We start from the raw sequence: 17,134 nt of genomic DNA on the forward strand, positions 1-17,134 counted from the left end.
TCCAGCGTTTCAGAATTAAAGAAGTGAGCTGATCGGCTGACTGGCCGTTCAGTAAGCAGTGCTGTGATTGGCTGTTTTGGGAAAATTTGTAAAAAAGTTTTGTACTTGTAAATTCGTTTCGTACCCGTAGATCTGTTTCATGTCTGTAGAAAACAGATGCGCACTTGCAAATGGAAAATCTGTGCGTGCAAAAATCGTTCGCAAATTCACAAAAAAAAATTCTACACAGTGACAAAACGGATTTGAAGATGTACAAACCATTTTTGCATGCACAAATTATTTTTACATGTACACAAATATTTTTTACGAGCACAAAATATTCTTACAAGCACAAAACTTTGGTACAGGTACAGAAAACTTTTGGCGAGAATTTTATACCATAGAAAGTGGGCCAAAGGTGGTGATCCGATATCTGGAAATCTGATCTCACTATGGGTTTGTGTTCACAATTTGGTCCCCCTCACTTTCAAAATATCTCCTGCGCCCCTGCTTGCAGTAGTCTCTTGTCTAATTTAACGTCTGCTGCCCACACCCTTACTGGCACTCTTTCAGTCAGTCTTTCATCCCCAGTCAGCTCCTATAGTATAGAATCTATAAAATCTATACATCCCCTCTCTGTTTTCTTGCAGAGTCAACCTCAGGTTGCTTTTGCGTTAACTGCTAGTGAGTTAGGTTTGAACACAACTCTACAGGAACAGGTTTACAGACCTACCATCTAGTTGTCCAAGCAACTAAAAGCAATGATCATTAGGTGAAAATAATTTTCATCACCACCCAGCACTGCTCTGCCCTCCAGTTGTGAGGTTGTATAGTACAGTACAGTACAGTACAGTACAGTACAGTTTTCAAACTTGTTGCTCTCTGGCCCCAGGCAATGGAGTGAATTTGACTGATGAGAGCAGAAAGAAGGAGACCTCAGGAAAGGAGAAGCCGTCTTCATCTCCAAGTGATCCTGCACGAAAAGAAAAAAAGGATGTTGTGGTAAGGGTATTGTATAACAACTTTACACATCTTTGAATGGATTGATTTTTAAATGTTATTTGTAATTCATTACACCACCTCAAATGTTACTGTGAAACGTCTCTAATGGATTTAGCCTGACTCTGTGTAACTGATATTTCTATAGATACCTCTCAGCAATGGACTACCTCCAACTCCAAAAGTCCATGTAAGTGTTTTTGTAATTACACATGGCACCTACGCTTTTTACATATCTTCTATTTTTAAACTATACACATACATACATCTATGTAAAGTACCAGTCAGAGGTTTGCTTTATTTTTACTATTTTTACACTGTAAAAAAAACCCTCAAAATTATGACATAACACAAATGAGGCCCAAGATAGGAATGGTATCTCCCTGCGCTAACGGGAGCGCATGCACACTGTGGCCGCGAAGTGGGCAGAAGTGGGCAGAGCCAGGCTGTAGTTAATTAGTAACAGATTTGGTTAAAGCCGTTAAAGCAATACCTTAAAGGCCCTGTGCACATGTACCTGGATATTCTTTAAAATGGATAATTTTGGGGGCGTTTGGGCCTTTTGTCCACACATATTTTTAAAAATGCCTTCTAAATTGAAGATTTTTTAAACGCTGGTTTCCTTGGATCCATGTGGACATGCAGATGTCTGGGGCTAACTTGGTGTAATGATCATCAGATCAAAAGGGAAAGTCCAATAAATGTAGTACAGGTAAACAGTCCAGGTTCGGTAACACAGAGAGGCAAAGACAGGCAGAAGTATCCCAATGTTAAATCAAAAATCACAGTCAAGGTACATGATCCGGGTCAGTAACACACGTGTGGCAAGAAAGACAGAAATCCAAAAAACGTAATCCAAAACTCACGATCAATATAACAAGCACAGTCAATCACTGGGAATCCAAACTCATAAATCAAAGGCTTAGCAAAGTTCTCAGACAAAACAATACCTAACACTGGGGCAGGGCAGGTAGAGTCTTTAAAGTCTAAAAAGAGTCTTTAGAGCCCGACCAATATATAGGTGTGCTGTTTTATCAGCCGATATTAGCTATTTGCCGATCTAATGGTATCAACGTAAATAATGGCCGATAACTATTTTTAAATTAAGTAAAGGACAGACAAATGGTGATCCTTCATCTAAATTTCCAGTATTGTTTTTCCAGCTTAACATTACATCTAACAGTAACATAATGTTAGCATTGGTTGAGTGGGGGAGGCTAATTTGATTGTTGGTGTAGTTGTGAAACATAAACGTAGTTATATTTTAGGTATGAAAAAATAGGCATCCCTTCTATTCTCTAGCTGGGTCGAGGTTGCAGTGTGGTTCAAGCCTGAGATACCTGTAATGCAGGAGCAGCAGTGAGCAGTAGCCTAAATAATAAGACCGGTCTAGGTTGTGTTGAACTGTTGTCAGTTTGGTTAGATAGCCCTATTTAATTAATGATTGTCACGCATGAAGATGAGATTAGAGATAGCATAGTTTGAATAATTAAGTGAAACCTCTCTGACCTCCAAATAGCAATTAGGCAAATTTCTTTGATGATACAATGACATACATTTACTACTTTACTATTTTGGACACTCTGCCATGATGTATTAAGGATATTCACTGTCATATTGCCTAAAGGTATTTTGGCTACTGTCTTACTCAGTTTTTCACAGAGGACAGCAGAATGTCCCATTTTTACCATAAAGGGATGTTGACATTTACTGTATTAGCCGGTGGATAGATTAGAATTCAGCGCTGGTTGCATGTGATTGGTGTATTCAAATTCACTTCACTGGAGAGGTCCCTCCCATATCAGAGTCCCCACCTTGACGCAGCTTTCTGCTGGTAGATTTCTTTTTCCAACTTAGGCCCATGGAATTTGTATTTGTAGGTTTTGTCAAAGTATTTCTTTCTGCAATTTTTGGTCAACAATTCCTGGGACACCAGACCACCAGCGCACCTGGACCTTTGTTTGAATGTTAAATGAGGTTGATTAAGGTATTTTAGAGTATTTTACATTTATTTACGCTACAACCGCCCCATTTTACTGTACCTTGTTCTCTGATGTTAACATAGAAGGTATACAAACATGCTCAGATGCTATTTTACAAGCCCATTTTACACCCCTATAATTAGGCTGAGGAATAAAATGGCCCATTGCAGATATCTAACACCCCCTCATAGTTATCTGGCATTCAATTGCAACTTTTTTTTTCTACAAATTTTTTTTTGCTTGTTACATAACTCTTTGTTTTATTCCAAATAATAATTAAAAAATGACTGGTATTGTTTGTATGCATGTATGTATGTATGGATGTATGCATCTATGCATGTAGGTATGCATATACCATGTTTGTTGGTGTTTTCTGTGCAGATGGGAGCTTGCTTCTCTAAAGTCTTTAATGGTTGCCCACTGAAAATCCACTGTGCCACCTCCTGGATCAACCCCGATTCTAGAGGTACTGAAATGTGTAATAAAGAGCTTAACATCGAATGTACTGTACATTCATCTACATGCTATATTTCTTTGTCTTTGTCTTACAACTTCACACTCGACACTGCACTGAATAGTTCTAGTTTTATGTAAAGTTGCTTGGATGAATAGTTATAATTATATGTAAAGAGAACACAGATTTGTCGTCTTCATATCCATAAATATATGGTTATGTCAGGCTGTGTACTATAGGTCTATAGTCTGGGAAGGACCACACAGCGAAAATGCAAAGAAAGATTTCACTACAGCATTGACTGGGTCAAAAATATCAGTAAACATGCCAGCTGCAATCAGTTCCACTTTTACTATTGTTTGTTTGTGCAAGGTTTTTATATGCCTTTTAGGTAGTAAGCTTGCTAGTTTTTTTCTGGGAGCAACTTAATTTCAAAATGATGTGTTAATACTCCCAACAGAAGCAGAATCTTTATTCTCCATGTACAAAGAATTTTATTGGTGCCAGTATCAACATACAAATTAGGTCCAGAAAGAAGATCCTAAAAAGCATAAAAAGTGACTACACAAGCAAATTAAGTAAAAAGAATGCATTAATGCATTAATGATTGTGATTTATAAATGTCCCATGATTAGCAAATATGCACACCATGCTTTACAAATACAAAACACACCTTTGTGCTTTGTTTGTAAGTCATGGTGTTTTGATTTGATCAAACTCCTCACTGCTGCTTTAAAAATCAGACTACACAATATGTTGTGTATTGTATTTTAAAATAACGTAATATTAAATTAGTTATGCATTAATGGAATTATTTGTAATCAGATCAGTTAATCAGATATTTAATGCTGTTTCAGATCAACATCTTATATTTGGAGCTGAAGAGGGTATTTACACTCTAAACCTGAATGAATTACATGAAACATCAATGGAGCAGGTAGGTGTTTATTTTATGGCTAATGGGTTGCTATTATTGAAAATGTTTAATCTTATGTATAACAATCGGCACTAAACATCCAAATACAATAAAAAAATTAGAAGTGAGTATTTACAAGGATTATGACTAATCACATTTGTGATAGCAGCACTGATTGTCAGTGCATTAAGCAGCTTAGTGCAGACAGCAGTGATTCAGTTGACAGATTTGGTGACTACTGGCAGCCGTGGCCTACTGGTTAGCGCTTCGGACTTGTAACCGGAGGGTTGCCGGTTCAAACCTCGACCAGTAGGCACGGCTGAAGTGCCCTTGAGCAAGGCACCTAACCCCTCACTGCTCCCCGAGTGCCGCTGTTGTTGCAGGCAGCTCACTGCGCCGGGATTAGTGTGTGCTTCACCTCACTGTGTGTTCACTGTGTGCTGAGTTTGTTTCACTAATTCACGGATTGGGATAAATGCAGAGACCAAATTTCCCTCACGGGATCAAAAGAGTATATATACTTATACTATACTAATATACTGTCAACTGAATCTCTATCATACATGGGTTTTAAACATTGTAATGTCTCACCCTTAGTTGTTTCCACGGAGATGTACATGGCTGTATGTCATGAATAACAGCTTGCTCTCAATATCTGGTAAGATTTTAGTGTAGTCTGTGATTATTAATGACCATACACATTATATAAGGTATGCGCACATTTATATCAATATTACATCTATTTCTCATGTTAAACTGAAAACATTTATGTTACTATGTCTGATAGGAAAAACCTCACCTCAGCTGTACTCTCACAATTTGCGTGGCCTTTTTGAGCATGCTCGGCATGCCATTCCAACTCACAAATTTCCTGACAAGATTATTCCCAGGTAGCCTAAATATATCCATTTTAATTAGAAATTGTTTTACTCTCAAAAGTAGACTTGACTTGCAATTATTTTGTTTACAGGAAATACACTGTCTCCAATAAGATTCCAGACACAAAAGGATGCCAGAGGTGTTGTGTAGGCAAGTGTCTCGGGTGATATTTCTTGGGCAGTTACCTTTACACCAGACTATGAAAAACCTTGGCTTGCAATAGACTAATTTATTTTCAATATTTTGAAGCATGTTAAAAATTCTGAGAAATTTGTCTACAGTGACTACAGTAAGTGATTTTTCATTCCACAGTAAGAAACCCATATACTGGTCATAAGTACCTCTGCAGTGCCTTGCAGTCCAGTATCATTCTTTTGGAGTGGGTCGAATCCATGCAGAAATTCATGCTGGTTAAGGTCAGTTTATTATTTTTATTCTGGCTGTGGAACAGCAGTAATTTCTTAGCAAGTCCTACTGTCTGTCACTGGATGAAAAGGTTCTGTGTCTGGGAATATTTAAAATCGTATAGTCATTGGTGTGTTTACATTGGTGTGTTTTCATACGGTGTGTTTACAGGCATATTCAAGCTGAAATGTGCCAGCCATGTTAGTCTCATTTGACATATGTGGACCATATCGTCTGTAATGGGTTCGTGCCCACATATGCAAAATAGACCAAACCAAAATATTGACCATATATCTGTCATGCACTATGTATTTACATCATATCCCCACCATATATGGTGCCAACCTTGCCTACAGACCATATTTGTTTTTCACCCTAGTACAGTTGTGAGAATAAGTTTATGAACCCATGCTAAAGTTGACTAAAAAGAGGAATAAAAAATCATCTTTTGGAAATTGACTGTAATGCCTTAATTAGAAAAATGAGGAAAAATCAAACCCTTTAAGGACACCAATTTTAAATAAATAAATGTTCTTCCTTAAAATACAAGGGGCATAGGTATACACACCGCTAGGTTAAATTCCCATAGAGGCAGGCAGATTTTTATTTTTAAAGGCCAGTTATTTCATGGATCCAGGATATTATGCATCCTGATAAAGTTCCGTTGGCCTTTGGAATTAAAATAGCCTCACATCATCACATACCCTTCACCATACCTAGAGATTGGCATGGGGTACTTTCCATAAGATCATCTCTCAAAGCAAATCAAACCAGCTATTAGGCTAACTGAAATAAAAACCATGCCAATCTCTAAGTATGCTGAAGAGTATGTGGTGATGTGGGGCTCTTTTTAGTCAACTTTAGCATGGGTTCATAAACTTATTCTCACAACTGTATATGAATTAACACCTATTATTAACACCTACTGATTTTTTTCTGACCAAAATAATTATACACATGATTATACGCATGTATTACAATAAATATAAGCACTCTTGTTTATCTTTATATTGAGATGACTGTGTGGCTTAATCTGCAGGCATATAACTATTTTGTTCTAAGGAATCCATTGCTTAGAATAGGGGAGTGCTGGGAGGAAAGAATTTCATTTAATTAAACAAAATTTGCTTTCAGTCTTCTCTCTGAATTTCTCTGTAAATTATAAATATTCCATGTATCAGTGTTGCATTAATCCCATGCATGTCGTTTGGCAATTGTTTTCAATTTATATCTCTATAAAATCCCATAAAACCAGACAAAAATTACAGCTTCTAATGTGGTTTAGGCTATAGTTGCCCAAGTGCAGTGGGTGCTGAACTGAACTGGCTTAGCTCATTTTCATTTCATTACAATTTTTTTCTACAGAGCATTTTTTTTTCTTTTGACTTGTCTAGTCAGCATGCATTTTTTGTTGTTGTTGTTGTCGTTGTTGCACTGTAACGAAAGGGTAATTTAGTAATTACTCTATTCTCTATAGAGTATAGACTTCCCTTTACCCTGTCCTCTGGAGGTGTTTGAGATGCTGGTGGTCCAAGAGCACCAGTACCCACTCATATGTATGGCTGTCAGCAAAGGCACAGAATTCAACCAGGTGGTTCGTTTTGAGACAGTAAATCCAAACTCCACATTATCATGGGTCACCAAATCAGGTATAGTATTAAGTCTTTTCATGTGCCAATTTTGTACTGGGTATTATGATCCTTGGCTATGCTGCAGTGTTTCTACTCGCGCAAAATAAGAGTTTTCAGTTTTTGAGAAATAATCAGCAGCCATTGCGAAAGTATTGAAATGTTAAATTTGCCACTAGGAGGTGCATAGCCCCAGGACATTAGGACTTATTTGTGGTGTAGTGCCACCTAGTGTTTGACATCAATGCAAAAAATCTAGAGCTTCAATTGCAAATATCTTGTGATGAGAAGGTGCACACACACATTTGACACGTAGGTTAATTGCAATTTACTTCGAATGTACACATTTTCTTCATAAAATTCCATGTGTACACAGACCCTAACAGTCTCTGGGATATGTGTATGATTACCCTAACACCCCCCCCCCCCCCACACACACACACACACACACACACATACACATACACACATACATATACGCAAAAGCAAACTCACAAATGCATACATTCACCTACATGAGTTGCAAGAGTGGTTGATTGAGTAGGATATGAAGACATGAAGTGTGATTATTATTATTCATTTTTTTAAACAAACAGATGTTGTAATTTCCAGGGAGAAAGAGAGATTAGGACGTGTTTGTGTGTGTGTGTGTGTGTGTGTGTGTGTGTGTGTGTGTGTGTGGTCAGCAGTGGTGTAGTCTAGTTAGCGGTAGTGGGTACACTGTGATCAACACAGCAGTTTCTGGCTTTAAATGTAGGCTGTAGTATTGCCCATGTAGACAGAAAAGTGCTCAGGGTGGCAGGGATTGTGGGGCACGGGTGTCTTTGGAGGAAAGTTTTTTTCCATTTCCAGCGCTCAGGGGACTGTTGCAAAATCTCATGGTTTACCAAAGCCACTTTCAATTTTGAAACTATAGCGTCATTCCTCGTCACTGATTGGACAGGTAATCTGCTGACCGATGGAACTATGGGGTTCCAGACTAGTATCTCTCTGAAAGGAGATCTAAGTAGGCGTGGCCAAGCTAGCGTAGTCCTGTGTATCACTTAGACTACACCACTGGTGGTCAGATCTTTAAGCAGCTAAGAGGTAATAGTAACTATGTGCCATGGAAGAGTAACACTTTATATCCAATAAAACTTAAAATAAAGCTGCAAGCAGCAATGACGGGGCCAAACAGCCTAATGGGCCAGAGTTACTATGGCAACTCAACGCTAGTATATCATGTGACTGTCCAGAATCAGTGTGCTAAATTTCTAAACTTTTTACCAGACTACCATTTCTATGGGTTGCCATAGACTCCCATAGTGGAATAAAGATGCATAATCATCATTATAATAATAATAACACCAGTAATAATTATAATAGAAAAAAAGAAAGGGTAGAAACACTATGGGTGCCTTCGGTGCTTGGCCTCTAATAAGGTGATTGTCCATTATAGGCTGCAGTAATTACATTAAGGTTTTTGGTTTTTTTACCCAACCGATAACAAAATAGCCAGCCAATAATGTAATAACTTTTTACATTATTGGCAAAAAGTTATTACGTTATTGGTTCAGAAATTTTATTACATTATTGGCAAGATATTAATTGCTTTTTTACATTAAAAGTATTACATTATTGGCTGTTACTTCAAAAATCAAGATATATACAGAAAACATTTTCCTAGTTGTTTATTGACCCATACCCCCATGCCACTGAAACAAAAAACAAATCTGGTATTTTGACATGTGCTAGCAAGCAGGTTATCCATGGACCCATAACTCAAAAGTATTGATCATTGTAGCACACAGTTATAGAAACACTGTTAATGCAATGTGGAGAGGTGAAACGAAAGATCCTTCAATTTATTCATGCTCACAAAAACTTTTTTTTAAATTATTTTGACATTCTTTGCATTTGTTTTCCCTCTCAGACATACCTCAGAGTTCTGTAATACAGTTAACTCAGCTGGATGGAGATACCATCTTAGTGTGCCTAGATCGTAAGTCCAAAATGTTTTATGCTAAAAATTTGTCCATATTAAGAGTTAAAAGATGTTAATGAATGCTTTAGTTATCATATTATCATATTAATATTTAATTGTATTCCGTCTCCACCCATTTCCCCTCAGACTACATCAAAATAGTGAATTTGCAAGGCAGGCTGAAATCAAGCAAGAAACTATCAGCAGAACTCACATTTGACTTCCAGATCGAGTCTATAGGTAAAGGCTCTGTTTGCTAGCCTGGGTGAACCCAGACGAACCTGTTAGAAAATTTAAATTTGCCCTGCAGGTCCGTCTGGGAAGGAGCAGAACTTGCCATTTTACTGCTACCACAAGCGTAACCAGAAGTGAAATCAAATCGTTTCAGAAGTGCATATCTTTCTTGTAAATGAAGGCTTTAAATGCAGTTATTTACTCAATTTCGTAGAAACGTGTCTGGTTATTTAGTAATTCAGAAATAGATGTCAATGAGCTCCTTTCCAGACCAACTCGCAGAGCAAATTCAGTTTATTAACAGGTTTGTCTGGGTTCACTTGATTTTTATAGAATACTTTTAACAGTTTTCAGTTGTCCTGATGTTTATTTTAAGTGGACTCTTCAATTGTATGCCTTTTAACGAATTGTTATGCATCTCAAGTATTCTTTTTGCCTTAGTTTGTCTTCAGGACAGTGTTTTAGCATTCTGGAGACATGGTATGCAAGGTCGAAGCTTCAGGTATAATGAGGTAAGTCTGTCTTTAGTGTCTTGATTGAGTCTGATCATGAGTTTCATGCTATTGATTAACGTCATTTTCAAGTTGATGCCATGGTGTAGTGTTCAGACATCTTTCTGGTAGCTCTGCTAAGATTGAGTTTTTGCTTACTTTTTAAATCTTAAAGGTGCTCTAAGCGATGCCACACGTTTTTTAGGCTAAAACATTTTATGTCACTTAATGCAAACATCACCTAACCAACCGTTAGCTGTCTGTGTCCTGAATACACTGTTAAAAAACGCGATCTCAGCCCAGGCTCCAAGAACGGCAACAAAAACAACCTGGGCAAACCTAGTCCATGAAAACATAACAAACTGTTCCAGCAAATCACAGACGAGAAGCGTGTTTAGGAGAGTTTCAATTCCACGGGAGGGAGGGGGAGGAAGTAGCAAGCTAGCTCTCTGTTTTGTTTGAAATTCAACAGAAGTGACGTTGCCCAGCATCGCTTAGAGCTCTTTATAACGATTACATGCTTATGACAGTGTAACATTTTTGAAAATCGGTGATCTTAAAGATGACATAGAATGGATGGAATGAAGTATTTTACCTCGTTTACCATCCATGCAACTTTGGTCCATCCAATAGATGTTCAGATGCTAGTTTACAAGCCCATTTAAAACCCAATAATTAGGCTTGGGAATAAAAAGGCTCATTTTAGCAGCCAAGTAGCACCACCTCATGCTTATCTAGCATCCACATGAAAAAAAAGTGAGCTTCACACTGATTGGCTGCCTTTCAGGCAAAGACCGCTCACAACAGGCTCCAGCAAGGTCTACCTGAATCTCCAACTTTAAGTGGTAACGTGTAATGTGTGGAATGAGGCAGTGATAAGAAGGATTGCATCACAGTCTGTATTTGCATCACACTCTTTGTTCAGATGCGCCCGTTTTTTAAGTAATCATTTCAAAGTCCAATTTTTTTGTAAGATTTTGAAATGATAGCAGGTGTGAAAAAATAGCCTTTTTTATTGCCGTTATTTCAGACACCCCTATGGATGCAGGGTGCCCCTAGCATTCGCCTATGGAATGGAAACCCAGCTATTGATACGTACAATGAGATAATTATGATAATAATAAAAAATAATTTTTAATGATCTTGTGGTTCTTTTTCTTCTTCTTCTTCTTCTTCTTCTTCTTCTTCTTCTTCTTCTTCTTCTTCTTCTTCTTCTTCTTCTTCTTCTTCTTCTTCTTCTTCTAATGTATGGAAATAAATGTAATACAATGGAATTGTATTGAAATGAATACAATAACTATACTTTTAATAACAAACACTGAGTCTCTCGGCCATTCAGATTACACAGGAGATCTCAGATAATACAAGGATATTCAGGCTACTTGGATCAGACAGGTGAGAGATTAAAGCACCTTTAATTTTCTGCTGTATCTTGGTGTGTAAGGCAACTGTTTTATTTGAGCCACCATGGCAAATTAAAATTGTGACATTATTTGTTCCCCATTTCTTTAATTATGGGTTTTAATGTGTATATGATAAACAAAACCCAGTATCTTAAGATTTCCATTTGTCTTCTGGAAACATAAGTTGCATTCACATATTTCTACAAAATATGTATGTCATTTTGAAATACTCAACTGTAGGAGGTTGTGGTTTTAGCCACCTTCAGATTGCTTTTTTGCTTTTTACCAGAAGTATCAATATCAATTTCCTATCCTATAACTCCCACATGTCAAATTAAATTCCTTCTCCTTGTTCTGTCATCAGATGGGCTAAATTCCCGTTTAGACTTAGGAATGGTTCACTCAAATGGTTCACAATAGGATGTCTGTTCTTAGGGTATCGAGTACGCCTAACAGTCGTAATAATAGGCCAAGGTATTATAAACATCCTAGTTGCCAGCAGTGGAGGAATGTTATGACCTGTTAGCTTGACATTTCCACTTCTACCCATCTGAGTGAAATATAGACATGTTTCAGTCACCAAATCATATGCATCCATATGCATCCCCATAGTCTTTCTCGTAGTTTAAATGTAATTATGTAAAAGGAAAATATATATAGCTTCTCATTTTATTCAGGTTACTGGTAGTTATCAGGTTATTGTTGGTTTATCTAGTCATGCCACTGATGGGCACAGCACAGTAGCCTAATGAGAGTCATCTGTGTTAAGGGGGTCTCAGGTGTCAATCAGGAGGTCCTGCCCACACCCACCCCTGTATTTCACACAATGCCCTTTATACCTAAACAACTGTGTGGAATGTAGGCTGATGTTTTAAAATGTTTTGTTTCATTGCAGTTGACATGTTATAAATATGATATATCTCAGTATATGAACAAATTTCTCTGTGGCTTGACAGGGTTGTAGTCTTGGAAAGCAGGCCAACGGACGACCCTAGAGCACACAGTAACCTTTACATCCTGGCAGGACATGAGAACAGCTATTGAGCTTCTTGTATACAGAATATGATCATCAAACTTTTTGGATCTTTGAAATATTTGCCCTAGTGGTTGAGTGTTGAAGTTACAAGTCAGACAGCCACCATCATAACAGTAGAAATATGTCACCATAATGCTTTAATTAACTTAAAGAAAAAAGATACAATTTTTTTAAAAGGAAAAAGAACATATGTAAATGTACGATTTCTGTACAGTTTCAAATTTTTGTAGTACTACACTTTTATTATTATTATTATTATTTTCATAGCACTAATACTGACCACAAAAGTTCTGAAGGTCTAACTGTTGTAGGCTAAATATAGACATCAATTTGAAATGTATAAATATATGTTATGTAGATATCTATTCATATCCAGTTTACTGATATTTGTAGAAATATTATGTGCAATTTATGTATAATATCAAATTATGAAGGTTTGCTTTTAGGTCACATGTTTATTGTGCATGTTTTACAAAATCATTAAGAAGTGCCCACCTTCATCGACTTTTATGCTTTTTTTTATAGTTTTCCATGTTTTATACAAAGCTGTGTTAATGATTTAAAGTTTTATTCAAAACTTGCTTTTTTTGCACAGTAATTCTAGATGTTATCAAGTGTGTGTCCACAAATCCTGCACATGACTGTATGTAATGAATATAAATGGGGCCATAGCTAAAATTTCACTCGCTGTTACACTTCATACTGAAAGGGAAATGGAGGTCTAACAACCTAGGGTCTATTTTTGGATGATGATAAATGTAAATTTTTGCTTGGGACCAAAACGATGTTAATTGTTGCAGTTTTGTGTTAGACCGGAATATGCGTTTACATGTACAGCTGAATATCATATAGCATAGTCTTTGTGGGCAAGAAGGTAAAGAAAAATGACTATGCAGTCAGTGCATAAACTCTTCTTCAGGTTGTCGTCATCTTGTGAGAACAGAGTCTGCACAGGCCAATTACCGAACTCTATTGACAGTAGTTTGTGCCACAATCAGTAATCCACTAAGCTGCCCCCAAAGGCTAAGCTATATCCTATGTTGTTGTTTGACTGGAGTTTCCCTTTAACCAGGCTCATCTTATAAGATATGCCCACTGACTGAATGTGGAGTTGTATTTAGGTCAGACCATGACAGAATCAAAGGAGAAAATGTCATAAAGAGTTTACTCTTGTTTTCATGGGCTACATATAGGGCTACTGATGAAGCATTTTAAATAACCCAGACAATGGTACAGGAACTCAACAAATAAGGTACAATAATAAAAAATATTGTTGACAATGATAATAAATATTCCAGTTTAATATAACAATTTGGTCTTGAATCTTTGCTGTCAGGTGGTGTCAAACTGTTCTGTGCCTTATGTCCTTATGTTCACCTCAACTTAGATTTGTCTCATAGCATTTCTTACATTATCTCCAGTGATGGGCAGTAGCTCAACTACTTGTAGCGAAGCTACAAGCAGAGCCCGTTTATGGAGAGACTGTTCACTTCCTATTAACTCCCATTGTATTGAAACTGGTTAAAGTTCACAAGGGCGATTGTGAGCGAGTGCAAAATGATTGGGAGTCTATGAGGCTAAACGTTGCATTTTTTTTTTTACTTGCTTATCGCCAGAAAAAGTCACATTTTATTGTAGTTTTCAGAACTACAATATGGGTTTTCCAACAAAAAAATACACGTCCTTTTGGTATTTTACAGGGTAAACAAGTCATAAACGTTTACAGTATGACATAGCGCTTCTGTTATTAAGTGTCATTCGGTTTTTATCATAACGGATTAGGGTTAGAGTTTGAGTTAGGGTTATGATTAGGGTTAGGGTTATGTTTTAGGGTTATGTGTCATGACAGTGTCATGTCACTCTTATGTCGATATCGTCAAGTAAAGTGTTACCGAAGTATTTTCTGAGAGGAGGTGCAGACGATATTAGTGGAGGTCCGGGGGTTTGTCCCCTGTGATAATTTAGAAATTTTGGCAGCTAAACATACCATTTTAATACAGTTTGGAAAGGACAGAACAGAGCAAGCAGTGTCCCTCTTCTGTCTGGCCCACGTGACATTAAAGAGCATATAGCTGATTAGCGATCTGCATTAAAAAAAACAGCCTCACAACTTCAGGTGTCATCGACCCGGATACATCTCGCGAGAATCGTGAAACATTACCTGCTTTCACTTCACTGGTTGACACCATCCTACATGGAGACATATCTCACGTTAACAATAGAGAAAACATTTCAGAAATTATGTTTTGTTCAAATGGTTTACCTACAAAACCCTGGAGGGGTCATTGCAAGATATTTTTGGTTTATAGAAAACTATTTTTGTAAAATGAGCAAAATTAATTTAGGAAAATGTGCACACGATATAGTAAAATGTGTGGACGATTTACTAAATCAAGCACACAATCTAATATAATGAGACCACAATTTAGTAAAACAAGTGATTTATAATGGGCTTTATTACATTAAAAACAGCCAAAATTATTATGACCACCGTACAGCGAAGCGGCGGTCATGTAGGTTTAGTTTAGAGTTATTTTTCTTCTGGTTTTTGTTTTTCTTCAGTAATTTTGTGTCAACGATTCCCGGGACACTGAAGACTGGGGTCGGGGTGCACGAAACTTGTTGGGCATGTAGCCCCACAAGGATGACACGGAACCATTGTTTTTCGTTTTGATCCGATACCCCCCACAGGACTGGACCCCGAAAGGAGGGTAGGGGGGACACCGTTTTCTGTGAATATCTTGAGAACCAAAGGGCCTAGGAGGACCACATTTTTTTAGTATGTTGATCTCAAGGGGTCATATTAAACCATCCCATAAACACTAATTTGATGTATAGCGCCACCTAGTTAAAAATGAAAAAGCAAAAATTAAGTGTTGTAATCGCATAGCCTGGCGAGCCAGACCCACATTAAAATGTAGGGTCTGGGCACTTACCGTTCGCAGTGCTCAGTCCGAGGGGCGGGATAATCAGTTGTCTTTCAAATTCCCTCTGCACGCAATAGGACGCAATAGGATATTTGTTTTCAAGTAGCAGGGAATTCAAGCCAAACCGTTGCAACTCTGCCATCAATCATTATGTTAAGCCCACCAAACGACTCTATACACGATTTCAATGCCCTGATTAAGTTTCGATTTCTGGAGCTTACAAGCCAACGGAGAGTTGCTAGACTAGCCCTGGCAGCAAATGTAATTCGCGTCTAGATTTCTAGGCTAGTAATCGCAGGTATCTTTGGCTGTTCAAACCTGCACAGAATTTGAAGTGTAGGCCAAGGTTCGTGGAATACCGTTCATGGGGGACCATACAATAAATTAATACATGTCTACTGTACATTTAGTGACTGTACACTACGCATGCACACACGCACGCACTCATGAACACACGCAAACACTCATGAACACACACAAACACACATAGAGTAAAGATACATGCACACAACACACACATACACACACATAAACACACACATACACACACAGTAGACATGTAGGCATACGTATGCACGCATCACAGACTCACACGCATACACACACACACACACACTCAGGCACGCACACATAAACGCACACACACACACACATAAAGACACATGCACACACATACATACACAGTAGACATGTAGGCATACGTACGCACATGCACACACACACACATAAACACAAATATGTATATGCACGCATGCACAAACACACAAATTACGTCTGGATCATGTAAAAGCTTCATATTTAATGTGATTATAAGGCCTTTATAAGACAGGAGCCCAGTGACAGATATTTTCATGCAACTGCACTGCAAGGGTGTTGCACTTGTGAGTATATATTATCACCAATAGAGGGTGACAGATAACTTCATGGAAAGAAACTACTTTTATTGGAATCATGTCTTAATTTGGTCTATATTGAAATTAGAGTAATGGCAAGTACACTGCAGTGGAGTGACTCAGACTTTATAAAATATCAGATATGTTCACTGGTTTGTGAAGTCTGTGCTTACTAGTAGGGCTGCAGCATTATCAAGATGAGAAATTGGCATCTACTGTTGGTTCCAGTACTATAGCTTACATCTATATGTCATATACTCATGATATTTGCAAACTTTCATCCTGACAGCACAAGATTTGTTGAGGAACATGTGGATTCAGACTTTGTGTTGTAGAGCATATTTATTTCACCATACCACTAATTTTGGGTGTGTGGAAGCCATCATGGTTGCTACTGTACAATTATAGAAAGAAGGAGAGGGAACTAAGGAAAAATCAAGCACAGGCAGTGAATTCACACAACCACAACCTTGTGTAAGTCCTCCTCACGTGGACCAGCCTTACGCAAATATGATTTGAAGTTGTGGAGAAGGTCAATGAGACAGCTTCCGGTGATAGGTGTGATTTTGCCAGCAATATGGAGTTCCCTGATCTAATGATCTAATCTACTGTAACTACCACTGGTCAGTTAGTGTAACTGATAAATCTGCTGGATTAACTACAAAATAATGATGCAGTATTATACTCAATAACAATGCTGAAAAATAGTAATTTTAGAATAGGCTAAATTAATATTTGTGGGTGAAAAAAGTAGTGCGCTGTGTAAAAAAAGATTTTTACATAAAAGAGATTTACATAAAACAAGAGAGATGTAGAGGGTTGATGACAGTGGCAAAAGGGAGGGACAGAAAAGAAGGGAGGGAGGAGAGAAATGTTCCCTTTCTTCACACTCACACACACATTTCACTCATTGAAGAAGCATCAGTGTTGGTAAGTCATAACTCT

At 37.7% G+C, this 17,134-nt stretch overlaps 2 protein-coding genes across 4 annotated transcripts in view; both read left to right on the plus strand.

The window, feature by feature from the left end:
* LOC143135078 (mitogen-activated protein kinase kinase kinase kinase 3-like) overlaps positions 1-5,493 on the plus strand; it is a 102,922-nt gene extending 97,429 nt beyond the window's left edge. The window contains exons 20-26 of one of the 3 annotated variants that reach the window (XM_076295807.1): positions 872-981; positions 1,127-1,168; positions 3,342-3,426; positions 4,272-4,351; positions 4,928-4,988; positions 5,118-5,220; positions 5,301-5,493. In XM_076295807.1, coding sequence (XP_076151922.1) covers positions 872-981; positions 1,127-1,168; positions 3,342-3,426; positions 4,272-4,351; positions 4,928-4,988; positions 5,118-5,220; positions 5,301-5,376 — 557 coding nt within the window. In that variant the 3' untranslated portion in view covers positions 5,377-5,493. The remainder of the gene's footprint in view (positions 1-871; positions 982-1,126; positions 1,169-3,341; positions 3,427-4,271; positions 4,352-4,927; positions 4,989-5,117; positions 5,221-5,300) is intronic. The other 2 variants (XM_076295809.1, XM_076295811.1) reach the window with 2 other exon arrangements.
* On the plus strand, positions 5,484-13,681 carry LOC143135103 (mitogen-activated protein kinase kinase kinase kinase 3-like). Its single transcript, XM_076295824.1, has 7 exons — positions 5,484-5,625; positions 7,092-7,263; positions 9,155-9,223; positions 9,353-9,445; positions 9,881-9,951; positions 11,270-11,325; positions 12,290-13,681. The coding sequence occupies exons 1-7, from the start codon at positions 5,602-5,604 to the stop codon at positions 12,375-12,377; spliced, it is 573 nt and encodes a 190-aa protein (XP_076151939.1). The 5' UTR covers positions 5,484-5,601; the 3' UTR covers positions 12,378-13,681.
* Positions 13,682-17,134: the final 3,453 nt, after the last annotated feature.

Source organism: Alosa pseudoharengus, unplaced genomic scaffold (assembly GCF_046254945.1).
Source record: "Alosa pseudoharengus isolate Yale_2024_CS ecotype anadromous, Long Island Sound unplaced genomic scaffold, YU_APseudo_1.1 YU_APseudo_1.1_scf_1, whole genome shotgun sequence".
Lineage (NCBI taxonomy): Eukaryota > Metazoa > Chordata > Actinopteri > Clupeiformes > Clupeidae > Alosa > Alosa pseudoharengus.

What these genes read in the sequence shown, in the direction of transcription:
- LOC143135103 (XM_076295824.1), top strand. Translation starts at nt 5,602, where the DNA reads ATGCAGAAATTCATGCTGGTTAAG. An exon ending in AGAAATTCATGCTGGTTAAG is followed by an intron (nt 5,626 to 7,091) that starts GTCAGTTTATTA and finishes TATTCTCTATAG; the next exon opens with AGTATAGACTTCCCTTTACC. An exon ending in GAAGCTTCAGGTATAATGAG is followed by an intron (nt 9,952 to 11,269) that starts GTAAGTCTGTCT and finishes TCGGCCATTCAG; the next exon opens with ATTACACAGGAGATCTCAGA.